The 14,824-nt window shown below is 41.1% G+C and overlaps 1 protein-coding gene across 3 annotated transcripts; it reads right to left on the bottom strand.

Moving 5' to 3' along the window:
• Window positions 1-2,132: 2,132 nt before the first annotated feature.
• On the bottom strand, window positions 2,133-14,525 carry smad5 (SMAD family member 5). Of its 3 annotated transcripts, none has more exons than XM_033633589.2 (7): window positions 14,273-14,525; window positions 9,089-10,043; window positions 7,291-7,602; window positions 5,994-6,101; window positions 3,740-3,961; window positions 3,378-3,634; window positions 2,133-3,237 (listed from the first exon to the last, which is right to left on the bottom strand). In XM_033633589.2, the coding sequence occupies exons 2-7, from the start codon at window positions 9,489-9,491 to the stop codon at window positions 3,094-3,096; spliced, it is 1,446 nt and encodes a 481-aa protein (XP_033489480.1). In that variant the 5' UTR covers window positions 9,492-10,043; window positions 14,273-14,525; the 3' UTR covers window positions 2,133-3,093. The 3 variants fall into 3 exon arrangements, with proteins under 3 accessions (XP_033489480.1, XP_033489479.1, XP_033489481.1); XM_033633588.2 differs by lacking the exon at window positions 14,273-14,525 and adding an exon at window positions 13,741-13,900; XM_033633590.2 differs by lacking the exon at window positions 14,273-14,525 and adding an exon at window positions 13,413-13,571.
• Between the last annotated feature and the right edge of the window lie 299 nt (window positions 14,526-14,824).

Genomic DNA, 14,824 nt, shown 5'->3' with positions numbered 1-14,824 from the left:
AGATAGGAGACGAATTATTTGAGAGTAGTGTCTATCACCCCTACAAGCTACAGACTGCAGCAAATCATTTGCTAATCCAGCAAAGCTAACCCTAGCTCCAAATGTGGCTGTCTGAAATGCGTGTTTTATATTTAGATTAGGATTACTTCTCAGCTAAAAAGAAGTTTAAAAAGAAAACATTCAATGTTAATGGCCTTAACATATTATTAGGAGAAAAAAAAAACATTAAAACGATATGCAACCAATGTCAAATAAAAAAAAAAGCACATTAATGGCTGCACCTCCAGTCACCAGTCTGTAAATATCCTGCGGACGACACCACCCTCATTGGATTCATCTCCAGCGGGGATGAATCTGCCCAGTGCCAGACTGACCAACTGGTGAAGTGGTGCGGCCAAAACAGTGTGAAGCTCACTGCTCTGAAGACAGTGGAGATGGAAGAATGCAGTCCCACCTGCCACCATCACCCTCAGTCAACAATTTGGAGTCCTTCTGCTTCCTGGGCTCCCTCAGCTCCCTCATCATAAAGCACACAAGATTATGCATGTCCTGCAGCAGCTGAAGAAATTCAACCTGCAAAAGTCGGTGATGGTGCACTTCTACACTGGCATCATCAAGTCCATCCTTAACTCCTCCATCACCGGACCAAAGGTAGACTGCAGCATATCATTCGCTCTGCTGAGAGGGTTACTGGCTGCAGTCTGCTGTCCCTCCATGACTTGCACGATTCCCGGACCCAGAGGTGGGCAGGAAAGATTGTGAATGACCCATCCCACCCCAGACACAAGCTCCATGAAACACTCCCCTCTGGCAGGAGGCTGTGGTCCATCAGGACCAAAACCTCACATCCCAAAAACAGTTTCTTTTCAACTGCAGCCTGCCTCATCGACAAGTCCTGCAACCTCCACTGACTCAGACTCCTACCCTGACACACTCCTAACAATACATTGAAGGGGAACACCATCACAAATTGACATCACAAAAGTGAGTTTTGGCACTCTTTGTTCATGTTTACTATACTACTACTATATATATACTACTATATTTTTGGACTGTCTTAGACCATAGAAATAATGTGAATTTTGAAAAGGGGCATAGTTTCTCTTTATTGCACACCCTACTGTCATTACTATCACCCCTGTTGCACATATCCTTACATCAATATTACACTGTGAACTTTCACATTATTACATCGTGCATGTTTCACATTTAACTGTACATTTTCTTAATTCTATTTTATAGTTGTTTTTTGCAGTTTAAATGTTAAGCACTACATCATAACCAAGTCACATTCCTTGTGATTGCAAAGGTTAAAGTTCAAAGGATAAAATCACAATTACAGTATCTGTTAGCTCTATTATAGTTCAAATCTCACCCCAGAGCACACACACCATTATGGCATCTTGCAGTTAGGCTGTTTTGTACGTGTATGATTTTAAAAAATAGTTTAAAGAATACAATTGATCACTTGGTCTATCATTAATTAAAGACAAGTGACAATTTGTAATCCACACACAGCAGGATCATTTAATTTAAATATGAACTTTTACTCAGTCCTGACAAGCAGAGATGTCTGTTTTGCCTTCCTTGATTGAGTTTTCCATTGCAACCAGTAAATTGGTTTTCATTTAAATATTTATTTTAACATCATAAAGTACACTATTATTTGTGTGCCACAGTAGATTTAGATACTCCAACAGCTTTACAGCAAACAAATAAGCTGACAGCTTAATTTATTTCAGTCATTGAAATTCCCTATTGCTGTCCAAGTTTGCTGTGGTGCTTTTGTACGTTTGCCATAGCAAAGATGAGACATTTTAAAACATGAGTGTTTTGATTGTATTAACATCTGCACATAATACCAGCTATTCAAACAAGTATAATCATAGCTGGACCAATATCCAATGGAGAAACCTGGGCAGTCAAGTGTTGAAAATCTACTATTAGTCTTTCATTAACAGAACAAATGACTATGTGCGTATTCCTGGTATGATTATTTTTACTGTTGATAATGATTCAACACATTGCCACACTCTCTGTGTACAGTAAGATGTAGTTTCCATTTGCACCTTGTCAGGTATTTATAAAATGTAAAAAAGAAACAGAAAAAATAATCAAACAAACAATCACTGTTACCAAATAACCTGTTTATTTCATTGAGCTAATGAAGTCAATTATCTAACATAATGCCTTGGTACCCACGCCAAAATTTAATATGCCTCCACAAAATCCATGAGTGCACAATATTGTTAATACGGTGAGTATGGAAAATACAGTCACTCTTACTTGAACTCGCGAGTACAAACAAGAATCAATAATGATGATGTCCATTGTCTGATTATATTATAAATGACTACTTCTATTGCAATAGATGTAACATTCACAATGTTGTTAGCTTATGGCATGTTATACTTTTTCAGTGATTGATCTCCCATATCAAAAACTATCAGGTTGGCATACATGACCTTCTTATAAGGCAGTAGCTCAGTGTTCATTTCTAGCAGTAGAGACTATAAAAAGAAAGCATTTGTTATATCTGAGCCTAATGGTAAACATAGTTGTGTCTATATCTTAATTGTAAATATCTGACGTTGAGACAACAATGTAAGAAAAGTGTTCGGTAAAATTCCAATTTTGTCTGTCGGACATAAGGCAGAGTAGTGAAACAGTTCTGCTACATTAAAAACTACACATACAGAGAAATAAAAACATTTGAGAAAAACAATAAAAACTTGATGCAAAAATTAACATTTGACAGATTCAAGCTTGACAATGGAGCCCTCAATTCTTGCAGGTGTTGTAGCATTGTCAAACAGTAGTGTGTCCATGTTGTTACTGCTCCTTGGGCATTCCTTATTCCTCTCTTTCTCCAGGTATCGGCTTGTAACGTAACTCTGTTTCAACAACTCATTCCGGCTGTAGCTGTTGTTGAATTTCCAGCCAGAGTTTAATATCCCTTCCCAAAGTTAAGTGTAAACAGTTCAGCCATTAAGACCACCTTAAATTATAAATCACTGAGGGGGGAGAACAGGAAAGTAAAACCAAAAAAAAAAAAAGGTAGAAAGGCTCCCCCAAGCTCCCATAAGTCCATCATTAGGACACAGAGGAGATTGGGTTGAGAGGCGAACCCATTTGTGTTAGCACCTTGTCCAGCCACTGGAGCGGCCCATGCAGGTGCACCTCGATCCAGCAGGGGGTGCTGGTGACGTCCTGTCGGTGATATTCAGCTCCCCAGCCCTGTGAGGAGGAAGGACAAAGTTAACAATGACACTGATTAGGGTGATGTCTGCCTCTGGTTAAAAGAAAGGGTGAGACATGTATAACTCTGTCAGCTTTGTGTCCTCTCCTGTCTTCTACTTAGCTGATGAATGCCTTACCTTGACAAAGCTCATCCTAATGGTACACATCTTGGTAAGCTCATAGACGGCCTCAAAGCCGTGGTTGACCGACTGGGCCAGAAGCTGAGCAAACTCCTGGTTGTTGAAAATCTTGAGGCTGCATCCACTGGGGATCTTGCAGACAGTGGTGGGGTGGAAGCCGTGGTGGTAATTACAGTTACGGCTCTGGACAAAAATGCTGGTGTCACTGAGGCACTCTGCGTACACTTCCCCTCCCACGTAGTACAGGTGCACTCCTAGTTGACAGAGACAGATATTCAGGACATTCAAACCACTCTGCAAGAACACAATCAACACCTCATTGACCTGCCTCCTCTGTTTCGTGTGACTGTTAGACGTACCTTTGCCGATGTGTCTGCGGGTGTTCTCGATGGTCGAGTTGCGGTTGACGTTGGACAGCAATCCGAGGCAGAAGCGGTTCTTGTTGTTTGAAGGGTCGGTGAAGCCGTCCACCAGCACGCTGGTTGACGAGGCATGGTAAGCTTCACCTACACGATTGTTGAGTTCATAGTAGACAATAGAGCACCAGTGGCTCGGCTCCTCGTACTCCACTGGTTGCACATCTGGGAAATTGCACAACAGGTCAGAAAAAAACAGGTGAGTCATAAATTGGCTGATGACATCATCACACACCCAAATCTTCTGAGGGCATATGACATTGATGAAGATGTACTGCACAAAGCATTAAGTTTATAGTTACAGGGAATAGATTCAGGCAGTGTGGGTGTGTGAGCTGTCAATATGTGTACACTGTTTAGTGTGCACACATCTACCAGCTACCTTAACACATATAAAGCTCCATGAAGAGTACTGGGACACTAAATCACTCAACTATTTTTTTTCCCCTTCAAACTTCTATCCATTTTCTGTATTGCTGTAGTATAGACAAAACACTAATTATAGAAACCACTTAGGAAAAAAATATGTAGTCAAACTGTATTTTTTAATGTAGAGGTATAAGTCATCAAAATTGTAATATGAGTAAAAACTAAAATTAAAACAGTATTTGATCAGACAAATATTCAACATTAAAGGCCTCATATCAGGGGCAAAAGTGTGCTGAGGATATTCTCAATCATACAAACTTTCAGACATAAAAATTACCAAATGTTTATCAAGACAACAGCACGTTCATTCCAAATGATGCTCACTAGGGCTGTTGATGGTTCACGTATTAATTTCGAATCGTCACAGTAAGGAAGTCAAGGCATGGTACACAGAATACTGTACTCAGAATACACACGGTGTAGATTCATGCACATAATGAGAAACCGAAGTTGTTTTTTTTAAAGAATATTTTTGGGCATCATTGCCTTTTAATTATAAATTGATTAACAGTAAAGATGAGAGAGAGAAGGGCAAAGACATGCAGCAAAGGGCCACAGGTCAGAATCGAACACGAGCTACTGTAACGACTCAGTTTATATGGGCTGCACACTCTACCAGATGAGCTAGAGGATGCCCCATGAGAAACTCAAGTTAATGAGCACAAGTTCTGCCTGGAACACACCTGAAGCTGTATGCTGTTAGCAACATGTGCTGAAATTAATACAACAAGCTGATTGCTGTGCCAGTCACTCTACTATGGGGAGTGCAAATGAAAGGGTAAGTGCTGAAGTCCTGCATGCAGGTTCCCGGTCAGCTACAACAGTTATAGAGAGAGCTTTGTGCAAGACGAGGATGGTGTGTCGACAATGTGACAGGAAACGCATCAAGCATACTCAGGCACATTCAACAACGTCACCCAGATGTGCTTATCACTGGGATGCTAAATGTTTTGAGTGCTTTGAATATTTAATTAAAGCTAAGGTAGACCAAATGGAAACACTTCTCAGGATGCACGTTTAATTTTTTGATACATCTATGCATTTTGATATTTTCAATTTGATATCAGAGAGGATCATTTTCAGTTTTATAACCTGTTGTGACCTGTTGCTTTTTGGCAAAGTGTTTGTACAGTGTAATACAGAAGTGCTTGTGTGTCCCTGTTTTTACGATGGACATAGTTTTCCAAAGTTGTCGGGGTAAAATGTTACTCCAGTCCTCAGCAGGAGGATTTTGTCTGTCTTTGTCACTTGCACTACTGTCGATTCCAAACAAATAAAAAGAAACACATCCTTAAACATTTTTTCCCCCGTTATTTTTTCCCCTGAATCGTCACTCTTAAAGTGGAGTATGAACCAAACCGTGACTTTTGTGTACTGTTACACCCCTAATGTTCATTCATTAACTTCAGTGACACTGCAGCAGTGCAGTGTGAATACAGTGGCAGAAGACTGCAGTACAAGAAAAATGAAATAGGGCAGTCCAGTGAAAAGCCACTCCTGGCTTTCATTTTGCAGCTATGCATTGTCATGGGTAGTGCCCAGCATTCAGCGACACGTACAAACATGTCGAGACAGAGGGGAAAATTTTGACATCAATTTTCCAGAGTAGTCAGATTGTCCCTCAAGTATTCTGTAATCTGCTGTGCAGCATCTTGGACTTATAAACCGTCAAACGGTACTTGGTTTATATTTCATCCTTTCACAGTTGTGTACTCTGTATTTCTATTGATGTAGTGCTATTGTTATTCTAAATGTGTACACTCCTCACCTCCCCTGGCCATGTTCTGTGGCACCAGGCTGCTGCTTGTTTCCATGGACTGGCTCTCCTGGCCCAGCTGCTCATCAGGGGGCATGTAGGCTGGGGGTGGGGTGTCAGCTGAGACATTAAGAGAGCAGTTAGTGAGGATGAGACCAGTTGTTGCTGCTGGCAAACACACACACACACACACACACACACCTCCCTAGACTCGGACAATCATCACAGGATCTGTACCCCGGAAATGGTGTCAGATTTCACATATCCCTCACTTGCTAAGCCACATGCTAACCCATTCCCGACAGAGATGCAATATGAGCTTTCCCAGCCCATATTGAGAGACACAGGAAAAAACAATGCCGTAAACCCCCACTTAGATGACAGTGAGGACATTTCAATGATTATGATGCTTGTGAGTGTACACAATAACCACTGGGGCTTTTCAGTACAAATAAAGCTCAAATCCCAAAATCCTAAATTGCCATTAAAAACTTTTTCTGCCTGACTGCCTGCAGCCACCGGATGTGTCAGCAGATCTGGACTGGAGCAGAATAGAGCACTGGTCACCAGAGACACACACACACACACACACACACACACACACACACACACACACTGAAACACAAGTACAATCCTAATAGTCAAACAGTATTTCTCCTGCATATCAGGACAATGTACAACAGTACACGACAGCAAGGAATGTCTCAGTTAAGTGATATTTCCTCATGATACATGCATCTGTTCTGTCTCCAGTCTGTAACAATGAGACAGAAAAGCTGCCTAGTCCACTGAGTTAGTGCCTTGACAGCAGCCAGCAGCCCTGGCTCTGGTGGATACTGCTTAGCTGGCATTTCCTTTGTTCTCATTTAGGGGTGTAGCTTGATTTGGATGAATATAATAACTTGACCTGGTTAGAGTACCGTTAAAAGCATTTTTCCATGCAAACAGATGAAGTGCATCATGCACCAGTTAAAACTATCAGTGATTAGAAAAATGTAATTCTATTCAACAAGTCGATGTTTTAATGTGCTGAACCCAAAATGTCCCCAGACTGGAAGTTTTATTTTAATGATATACATATTAAAACTGATTTACATGGATCTCTGGTAAAACTCTCATGTCACTCAGTTGTAAACAACCCTATGAAAAGATTTTCTCCTTGCATTACACATCTTAGAAAAACAAAAATCACCAGAGACTCGTGTTTATTAGCAGTTAGCCTCTTCTTGGCTACTTGACAGCGACAACCAAGAAAAACAATAGTTTGGCATCTTGCCCAGGGTCAGGTACATGAGTATATTTGGCGTACCTGGAAGCTGGAATGGACTGGAAGGCCCCGAGCTGGCAGGAGAGTTTGGATAAGTACCACTGCTGGCTGGAGACGGGGGATACGGAGAGTTGGGAGAGATGGGAAAAGAACCGCCTCCACCTCCTCCTCCGCCGCTGCCACCACCACCCCCACTGCTGCTACCGCCCCCGCTGTGCGGCTGCTGGAAGGACTCTGGAAAGGTGGCATTCAGGGGCATGTGCGGCTCGTTGTGGGTGAGGTTTCGGAACTGTACCAGCAAGCTGTGCTGGGGGTTGAACTCGCTGTGCCGCGGTACCAGGACAGGAGGGAGCACTGGATGGTGGAACAAAGCATGCAGGGGAGGAAAATTAGTTGGGCATTGAAAATGAATGAAGCACACAGACAGAGAGAGAAGGTTACTTTCTTACTGTACAGAGAACTATCTGATCTTTAAATGTAAGGGGCTCATTTCTACCACACACGTCTTTAACCAGAAAACCTATTTGAAGTATGGCTTTTATTGTGCTTAAATGCATCCCTTGTTAATAATGTATCCTTTCCATTACTAACAACGAAATACAGCCAGTGTTGAAAGAGAAGACCCTGATGGGCATGCTCTTGGAAAAGTAGCTGTGGTGCACCCTGATGTGTAACACTAGGGCTGCAACTATTACAATCATTTATTTTATTTACCTTATGACTCAGAAAATGTCAAAAAAATGTTGAAAAGGGCTCCTCACAATTTTCTAATCATATTACTTTCATCAAATTTTGTATAAGTTTTGTACACATCCACTATCAGCAGCAGCTCTTTGTTTTGTGAAACACAAAAATACACGTGTTAAAACAGTCTAACATAAAATACAGAACACTGCCAAACAACAAGCATTCTGCCTTCCTCACAAGCCACTTAAGACCTTGGTAAAGATATAACCTAAGAAGTCATCCACATTTATTTTCATTTTCAACTTTGTCAAGAGGATAGAGTGCATTTCCCCCTGCCTTGATTATCATCTTCGTAGTGACTTAAAGCGTCATGGCTCCAAGGCTGTCCCTTCAAACTACACAGTGCGTTTTGCTTTAAATGATATGATGTGCAGTCCCTGATGACCGACACGTGATCCATATCCTTGAATTGGTAAATAGTGAGCTGGCAATCCCAAACCAACCTAATGTCACAAAGACTGTCCTCTCAGGGTCATCCATGAGTGTATGTGACATGGTATGTCAATGACAGACAGAAAGAGAGAGAGAGAGATAGAGAGAAAGAAGGGGAGAGAAGCAGTGGTGATGAGAAAGTGCTGGGAGTTTAGTCTGAGTGGTTTATGCATTTAGTAAGCCACTCTCTGATGCCACACCCATCTGGAGTGCCTGAGGCATATAATCTAATAAGACTCCAAAAGAGCTAGTGATATTGATTTTCTGTGAAATGGAGGGAGCGGGTGGAACAGGCCCGTGTCATGACAGCCTCCTGACCTCTGTGGATTTGTTTACCAGCCCCCAGTTTACTCAGAGCTCTAGCTAAGGGATGTGCACAGCTCCACACTGGGCTAATCTTGTATTTTACATTACAAATAAACAGATTTGGAAATGACTGTGCTTTATTGAATACCTTTTTTCCAAATTTGGAATGGTAATGTCAACTGAAACACTTGTGTCATTTTAATTACATATCTAGAGGATCAATTAAATATTTTTAGGAGAAATAAAAAAGGTAGGAGTATATGTTTAACATCAACATTCCAGTATTAAAAAAAACCAACCTGAAGCCAATCCTTATTCTTCGACTACCCTATTCAGAGAAAGCGTGAGTACTTACCAGGACTCTCCACTCGCTTGTAGTGATATGGGTTGATGCAGACCTCCTTCTGTTTGGAGCCAAACGGGTACTCGCACACCTCCAGGGGCTTGAGCTCGTGGTGGGACTGGAGGTCTGGCCAGCGCCACACTCTGCAGTAGATTACATGAGGCAGACCTTTCCTGTGGGAAACCTGTAGCCGGCCGTCCAGTGATCTTGGAATGGTAACACACTTGCTGGGCTGCCCAGGGCAGCTTAGCGCTTTCTCCAGGTCCTCCATGGCACCTTTCTTCTTCTTGAGCTTTTTCACAAGGGCATCCACTGCCTTTTCTGCCCATTTCTCCTCCTCATCTCCCTGCTTCCAGCCAAGCAGGCGTTTGACTGCTGGGCTTGTGAAGGAGAAAAGACTGGACATTGAGGTCATGCTGGATGCTGCAGAGTAGGTAAAAGGGAGGATTTCTGTGATGGCTCCTCACTCCAGGGAGACCAAGGGGGTCTAAAAGTCCCCTGCTGATCTCAAGCTAGTGTTAGTAGCCTAAAACAGTGTTGGGCTGTGTGGTCAACAAGAGAAACCACTTAAGTGTGTGTGAATGTGACTGTGTGTCTATGAAAGTATGAGAGGCCAACAGAGATAAGGGGTGGGGTAGGGGAGAGGAGGCTTTCGCCTTGTCTGACCAAGGACAGGAAGCAGGGGAGGGAGGGGAGTCAGCAAGCAGGACGCAGCTGCTGCTGCTCAGGAAGGGCCCTGCAGCAAGCTGTCCGGAGTTGGGTCACCACCACTGATGGAGGGAGGGGATGCAGGCTGCAGGAGCTGAGATCAGGACTTCTGTAGAACTGACACGCTGCAGCAGGTCTTACTGGAGGAAGACGACAGGCTAAGAAATGAGGAAGACACACTCCTTACAAGAAGTCCCAGCTCCTCTGTGGACTGACTTCTCCAACCAGTGCAAAGTTAGTGTTCTACTCCACCGGCCGTCTGCAAAACAGAAAAGAGAGCAAACGCACGTAAAGCTCAGGAACACATTCATTTACATAGAAAGACAAACAAATATTCCTCAAATTTGGAAATAATATCACAATTAAATTCTCTCTCTCTCTCTCTATATATATATATATATAAACCTCAGCATGGCATGTGACAAACAGGATGATCAAAAAAACCCTTTGTCCCCTTTTTGATCTGACACATCATTTCCATAAAGTGAGTCAGTCTTGCTGAAACTTGGATGATGCAATTATCTGATAGGTGTTTCATGTAGAACTTACAATCATACATATGAAAAGACAAACATGGGAAGAAACACTCTTACAGCCAAACAAATGGCCACAACCATAATGTAAAGTTAGCAAGATGGTCTACCAGACAACATCTAAAACAATAAAATAAAAAATTACTATATTTACATTGTGTGTGTTTGTTTTATTGTTATAAAAAGGCTAATTAAATAATAAAAAGAAGATAACTATATCTATTCAGCAATGTATAATGCTGCAGTGTCAAATTGTGGAATGGATACTTCCAAACATAAAGTTAGTTAAACTGCAATTAATCAGTGAATTAAAGAGAAACAGTTCAGGTGCGTGGGATGGTCAGGGTAAAAGACGTTTATCCCGTCATAAAATTGACATAAAGACTAGAATACATATTTTTGCCCAGCATTAATGGTGCATACTAGTTTTTTATTAACTATGTTTAAAGCGGGTACAATGACGCTTCACGTGAGGACTGAAGCAACATTTTTACTTGTGTAATTTCTTTCATTTTCACTGAGAAAGACTGAATCTGCCCACAGATGTACGAGCAGTACATTTAAAAAAAAAAAAAATCAAGATATAGTCCTATTAATTAATAGGTACAGTTGTGGAAATGCTTGTTTGTAAATAGGCAACGTATTGCTGAGTTTGTTTGCCAACAGACAGGAAAATAAAATTATCAATCTTTAAATAAAATTAAACTGAGAAATAAATAAATGAATATATCTCCTTTCATTTACTATACTTTAACATTACTGACGTAATATGAATCATGATTAAAAATATCTTTCAGCAATCTCCGCATTGCACAATTGTGAGTCACAAAAAATGAATAATGAATCACCACCTTAAAAAAAATATTATACTGCTTCAGGATGTCTCCAATCATCACCCAACAAACTACTGTTTCCACTTTCTAATGCAAAGATACTGAGTGTTTCAAACCATCTTCCTGACACACTACTACACCAATAAAATGCTGTGATATCTGACACTTCTGCTCATATCATGCAGCCCCAGCAAACAGACAGTCAAACACATGTAGCCTGCAGCAGCAGCAGCTGTTTGGGGGCTTGTGAAACTGGCCTTAGTCAAAAAGGATGTGACCACAAAGAGCTGCTTCCTCCCTCATCCCATCTCTGCCCCGATCCCTCCCTTCTAGCACACAGCTGTCCAGCAGCACTGCACCCACTTCCACTACTCATTGTTCTCCATGCACATGAAAGCGGAGGGAAACCTCCTAAAGTAGATCATGTAGGCAGTTTTTCTGACATTCACCAGACTGAGTCCCAGCAGCTGTTTCCACACAGCCTGTTCAGTCAGAAATTTTGATACAGCTAGGCTTCTTTTAGAGTGGATCAGCAGTGATTCATCAGTTCATGTCAAAGGTGGGCAATGCAAAATAACAGATTTCAACATGAGGACATGCCCAATCTTCCTGCTACGAGCAGAAGCTATTGTTTGAGGAACATGTCATAGATATAACCTGCCTGAAAGAACAATTGTAAAAGCTGATTTGCACCTGAATGGCTAACCCTTCAGATAAAGCTGATCATCTCTACAAAGCTGATAACATTTCACACTGATAGCTCTTTGTGTTTTCACCATCAAAGACATCAAAAGGCTAACAATCAAATCACTGCTGACCGAACATACTGATCATTGCCTAAATTAAATGCAACCATGATTAAATACGGTCTTACAAAAATGATCAGTGGTTTCTCTAAAGAATTCCTGAGCATATGGGTGATATAAATATACAACAAAGAGTATGACCATCATATTTTGTGTGACAGAAAATGCTGTTTCTAGAATTCTCAAAAATGGCATATTGTTCAATCACAGCTTTGGTCAATTGAGAGATAATACATTTTTTATTTTCCATGTACAAAGCTCATGTATTTTACCAGCTCAAGATACAGGATACATTCAACTTAAGATAACATACCAGGAGTCTGTTTTTGTAAACCATGGGATATAATTCATACTGAGAATCAATACTTATCTAAAGTTTTTTCCGAAACTCAAAACAGCTCCATGCAAACTCGAAAACAAGCAAACTGGAAGTGGTATGGGACTGTTTTTTATTTATTAGAGGAGGGTGGCTGGCATTTAACTTAATTTTTCCCCCTTAACCCTCCCCAATGCTACAAATATTTTTCTTGAGCTTCCCTGAGTGATGGGAGAAAAATGCATGACCCTCCCTCCACCAGGACTTAATTATTAGATTTTTATAACTTACCCATACAGATGTTTTAAGTCTAGTTGAAGACAGAATTTCCCACACGTCATGCATATAGAGACATTGAACTGAGTGATTTCAATGAATCTCTTATGCTCAGACTTAGTTATGTTTTTCTCTGACAGAAGCATTTGTCACACTTGATGTGTCCAAGGATCTCAGGAAATATGAAAATCTCCAATAAATTTTGTTTTTACAGTTTCTGGCTATGATATTTTCACAGGAAAATCGTGCAGCTTGTTTTCTTTTAAAAAAAATGCAGTTAAAATTAATATAATATCAATAGCAATATTTGTACGCCCCTCCTCTACGCCAAGTCCCTCTCCCCATAAATAAATAAATAAATAAATAACAGTCCCTACACGACAAAAATCACAAGCTTGCATAAGCAGTTGTTTATCACAGCCTGGTCTCTTCTGAGTTTAACTAATACGTTAGGCCGTGGCGTGTTAACAAAGTCTACAGGACACGTAACACTAAAAAAAAAAGAAACAATACTTTGCTTTACTGTGTGAGTCTGCCTGAAATGCTTGACAAGTGTGAAGTACAGGGAACAGACAATATGGAAGAACGATTCGGTGAGTAGTAAGCACCCCCCGCCCAGAGAAACAGAGAAAAAAGACTCAAAGATCTAGCGTTACACAAATCCCCAAACAGTAGTAAAAATAGCTTTTAGTGCTGCTCTTATTTAACTGTACCACGAAAATACGCACAGTCATATGATAATCCATTATTTCAGTGGCATTAGCTAACCCTGGTATGTAGCAAGCTAATGTAAGTAATCTCGAGAATTTGCTAACTAGCTTAGCTAACGTTTACAGAACACAACTTGTTTAGCATAAAACTTACAGTCAGACACCTCACAGCGACTATCACTATGCAGTTTAGGAGTCTAGCGTTTCAGGACATTGTTTCATCCTTAAAATGGGACTTAATTAGCTATAGTTTGTGCCTCTTAGCGGTTAGCCGAAGTTACTTCACCCTTCCTCCTCTTCCTCCATTCCAGAAACTTTTTGAACTTCTCACAACTGGGGCTATGCTATGCTATGCTAGCTGTTAGCCCAGCCCTCCGAGGGAAAGTGGCGAGTCTCTGCCCAGCGTACCCTGCTGATGTAGCTCACTGGAGTTCACTTCTAGTCTTTAAATTAAACAACTAAATAGTCGCTTAGTCACATACCTGTTAACAATGCACACAAGCCATCACAATGTGTTTTCTTGGTACGTTTAGGTTGCAGTTCCTACTTTCTAAAAGATTTTCTCTCGTTTTCCACGGGTTCTTCCCTCCGTCTCCCCGTGCCATGTCCTCCAGATCCTGGACACAAGTAGACTGTAGTGGCGGAGTGCATATCACTCCGCTTACTAACAAACTAGGGCTCGCTTTGGCGTTACGGCTGAGGAGAATGCGGTCACTCTTTCCCTTCAACATACGACCATAACATAAGCTATAATAACTCTTCTATATTTCTTTCTCTAAAAGCAGCGTATTCTACGGCTAACCTTTCGAAACATTAATTCGCTGTTCTTGCGCAGAGATAGGGAATGTTCCGAGTGAACAAACTTTTTCCACCTTTGACAATTATAGCTGAATTATTATGATCATAAACGTCAAGCGTAACAACAGCAGCTGAACCTAATAACAAAACAAACACCAATACTTGGGTTTATAAATACGTTTAAGATGTTTCGGTGTATGAAGTTGGGATTCTTACGGTGGTCGTGCTGCGGCTCTGGAACGTCTCACAAGTTGCTGGCTCCACTCAGTCTGGAGCACTGCGGGTCGTTGTGTATTGTTGTCCTTTGTAGTCAGTTGTTCCGAGCTTCAACTGTCCTCGTGTTATTAGTTCATTTAATTGTAACTACACAAACTAATAATCACTCTTCCACATCCATTTCCGGAGACGAACCGCTACTCTCTGGCAGGATAGTGTTGGGAGTGCGGATTCTTCATTCAGTCTCCAGATTCCAAATGAAATGCGCTGTCAATATTCAACCACTAGTGGGCGACCTACACCCAGTTTGTGGCCGCTCAAGGCATATTTACAACATCCCAAATTACTGTTAATAAAATGTTATTCTCTTGATTCCATCCCATGCAGGAAGATATGTAATGTAAGTGGAAAAGTGCCAAACCCAGACCTCCATTCAGTGATCTCCATTTCTAGCTCAGCAATATCTTTCCTGCCTTGACACCCTCAGTTCACAGTGAAAATGCAAACATTTTGGTTCATTTTAAAGGCAATTTACTCTCACAAGTGATCTTT

This window comes from Epinephelus lanceolatus, chromosome 7, assembly GCF_041903045.1.
Source record: "Epinephelus lanceolatus isolate andai-2023 chromosome 7, ASM4190304v1, whole genome shotgun sequence".
Classification (NCBI taxonomy): domain Eukaryota; kingdom Metazoa; phylum Chordata; class Actinopteri; order Perciformes; family Serranidae; genus Epinephelus; species Epinephelus lanceolatus.
The sequence above is the reverse complement of the archived record's forward strand: the minus strand, read 5'-3'. Positions and strand labels throughout refer to the sequence as shown.

Coding starts and splice junctions, on each gene's coding strand:
- smad5 (XM_033633589.2), bottom strand. CDS start 9,491: ATGACCTCAATGTCCAGTCTTTTCTCCTTCACAAGCCCAGCAGTCAAA. Junction 3,962..5,993: donor ACAGAACATGGCCAGGGGAG/GTGAGGAGTGTA, acceptor GCAATTTCCCAG/ATGTGCAACCAGTGGAGTAC. Junction 3,635..3,739: donor CCGCAGACACATCGGCAAAG/GTACGTCTAACA, acceptor TCTGTCAACTAG/GAGTGCACCTGTACTACGTG.